General features: G+C 31.4%; 1 protein-coding gene across 2 annotated transcripts in view; it reads left to right on the top strand.

Annotated features, from left to right (window-relative positions):
- LOC106469859 (syntaxin-7-like) overlaps positions 1-3,023 on the top strand; it is a 33,693-nt gene that overhangs the window by 1,731 nt on the left and 28,939 nt on the right. For both annotated transcript variants that reach the window (XM_022398429.1, XM_013930372.2), the window contains exon 2: positions 1,998-2,126. In XM_022398429.1, coding sequence (XP_022254137.1) covers positions 2,063-2,126 — 64 coding nt within the window. In that variant the 5' untranslated portion in view covers positions 1,998-2,062. The remainder of the gene's footprint in view (positions 1-1,997; positions 2,127-3,023) is intronic.

The raw sequence follows: 3,023 nt of genomic DNA, 5'->3' as shown, positions 1-3,023 counted from the left end.
CACTGCTTGGATGGCTTTAGAGACTGATCAACTATTACACCAAGTTCCTTTTCTTCCATAACACTGTTAAAGTTATTATGAGATCACCCACACCTACAGAGAGAACTTTTTAACAAGTCTTTTATGGGGCACCTTGTAAAATATTTTGTGAAAATCCAGGCACACCAAATCCACACCTGTCCCCTTATTGACATAAGCAGTAACCTCTTCAAATAATGAGGCAAATTTCTCCCCTAGCAAAACCATGTTGACCATTCAACAAAATTTTAATCTTTTTTTACATGACTTCTCAAAATATCTTTTATCAGAGTTTCAAAAACGTTTCCCACCACTTACATAAGAATAAGGGGCTTATAATCAACGAGACAATTTTTATCATATCTCTTGAAAAGAGGAGTAACATCAGCCAATTTCCAATCTTCTGTCACGTTACCTTTTTCAAAACCATTGGGTAAATATGAATTAACCGAGGGAGTCTTATCATACTTTATACTTTCCCATTTTTTCTTAACAAGCTAAGTTGCTCAGTGGTATGTCTGTAGACTTATAATGCTAAGAATAAAAATTGGGTTTTGATACTTCTGGTGGGCACAGCACATATAGCCCATTGTGTAGCTTTGCATTTAACTTCAAACAAGCTCAGAATTTGTGATCATCTTGTTTCCATCTATCAATTATTCAAGATGAGGAATATTGTTTAAATATTCATTAGTAAAAACTGAAGGAAAGGTATAATTTAATAACCTAGCCATCCTATAATCATTAGATATTAATCTATCATCTTTCAAAGGCCCTACTCCCATTCTCATATTATGCTTACATTTTTAACTTTTCTATTTGTTTTTACATTTTACACTAACCTTTTTTCATATGCTCTTTCTGATTTCCTAATTTTTCATTTGACCAACTCTCTTGAGATTCTATAATCTTGTAAATCTCTCATCATTGTTCTACAAGTTGCTTTTTTTTTATTTGGAGCTAAAATCTCAATATTATTTATCTCCATATGCAGCAAAACATCAAATCTAATTGAGTAATGGTCACTTGCACCCACATGTTCCCTGATCCCTACCCCATCAATCATTTCTTTATTAGAAATTAATAGGTTCTCTAACCAATTGTTGAAGAAAACTAAGTAATTTCTGTCATCAAAATTGTCTCCAAGTGTACCACTTGTAACACTGATCCATTGTGACTTTATGATGGCTGATATTGCCAAGTTTTAAGGAACGTTTTATTTAAACTTGTTTGTGGTGTGCCTCCTCCACATCACATACAGTTGGCTAATTTACTAGTGTAGACTAGTAGCAATTAATTTATGAATGTTTACTCTGAAGTAGTAATGTTTTTCTATATTAAGTGAAGTGTTTACATTTATATTAGTTTGTTATTAGTAATGTTATGTTTTTGACTGTAACATATGTCTCGTTAGCATATTAAGAACTTGTTTTTCCATATTATTAACAATAAATTAAACCTTACTTAATTGTCTTTTGTTTTTCTTACTTCCTCAGTAAACACACTTTTAGTCTATAAGGTTTAAAGAAGCATTGTTACACCTTCTAGTTCTAATGTGTGTCTGGGTTAGAAATGTTAAGATGCAGCAAAGTGAGTTTGCGCTGTATTTCTTGAGTTTTCCTTCATCTGTTATGTCTTAAAGCTCTGCAGGTCTTCTGCCTACATCAGAAGCCGTACAATAAAAAATTCCAAGCATTAAATCCAAGAAGAATAAACAGTCCGAAGGCTGGTTTGTAATCTCATTTCACTGTAATTCTGTAGGCTTCTTTCATCTACTCTTATTTACAATGAGTGTTTATTGCACTGTAAGCATTTATGAAATCTTCATATAAAATCAATGATATGATAGTTTGTGGAGTGTAAACAAGTGGAAGATGATAAAAAAAGTAGCTAGCAAACTGAGAATGAAAGCATGTTGCAAGAGCCCATCCGACTTGGGTAACTTGAAATTTTTTAAAATATCGTGAAATCTCTTTCAGACAATATCTTTCTGAAGGAAGTCTCATCCTTTCTTGTTCTTACGAGCTGAAAATCAACTCCAGTCATGTCGAGAGGTTATTCAGATGGGTTCCAGTATTCCTCATACCAGAAAGGAGAAACCACTGGAGGTATTATGTGGAAATTAAACTATTCAATAAATACTAATGTGAATTTCACTTGGCCATTTAATTATGATGCTCAGTTATTATAGCTATTAATAATCATGTAATAAAAAAAGTTTAATTATATAGTTTATGTCTATTAAAATTTGGTAGTTTTAAGTTAGGTTCTAGTTGCTAAAAGAAAATATGTATATTTGTTTAAAAAATGAACTTAAAAAGCCATCAGTATGTTATTTTGTTGAATAACTTGTAGCTTATATTAAGGATTTTTATTGGATATTATTTAATGCAGACATTTAATCATGAATTATGATTGTGGTATCAGAAGAAATTGTGGCTGAAATATTTTGTTGTGATACATAGTATGATTGCTTAGTTATTGAAACATTATTGATTTAAGAAATGAAAAAAAACTTAAATATTATAACAACACTCTAAATGAAGGTCTAGAGCTCTCACCACAGTAAAACTGAAAGGTTCAAAGCAGATTTTGGTGACTGTAAAAACATGAGTTGCAATAAAGTACAAAATTTTAATATTATTGGAATGTATTGCATCATTTTCATTAGGTGTTCAAACAGTATAGTTCTGTTTGGTGTTTTGGAAAACATATATATTAATAACACACTGTATGACACAGAATGTCAATATTTTCACAGGAAAGAGTTCCATATGGCACCCCTACCCAAAAATTGTAGAATTGCCTGGATAAAAAAGATTCTGAAAAGGGTTTATTTTAAAGGGCGTATTAGAAAATTGGGGCATGGCTTTGACAAGCATTTGTGTGAATACATGTGGAGAACATTATATTCAGATAAAAATAGCCTTTTATGATGCCTTAATACAAGACATTTGTAAAGTTTATCCCCAAGAAGATTGTACATCTAATTAATGAAGTAAGTG

The sequence above is a fragment of the Limulus polyphemus genome, unplaced genomic scaffold (assembly GCF_000517525.1).
Source record: "Limulus polyphemus unplaced genomic scaffold, Limulus_polyphemus-2.1.2 Scaffold3689, whole genome shotgun sequence".
Taxonomy (NCBI): domain Eukaryota; kingdom Metazoa; phylum Arthropoda; class Merostomata; order Xiphosura; family Limulidae; genus Limulus; species Limulus polyphemus.
Note: the sequence above shows the minus strand (reverse complement) of the source record. Positions and strands in the feature narration are given on the sequence as shown.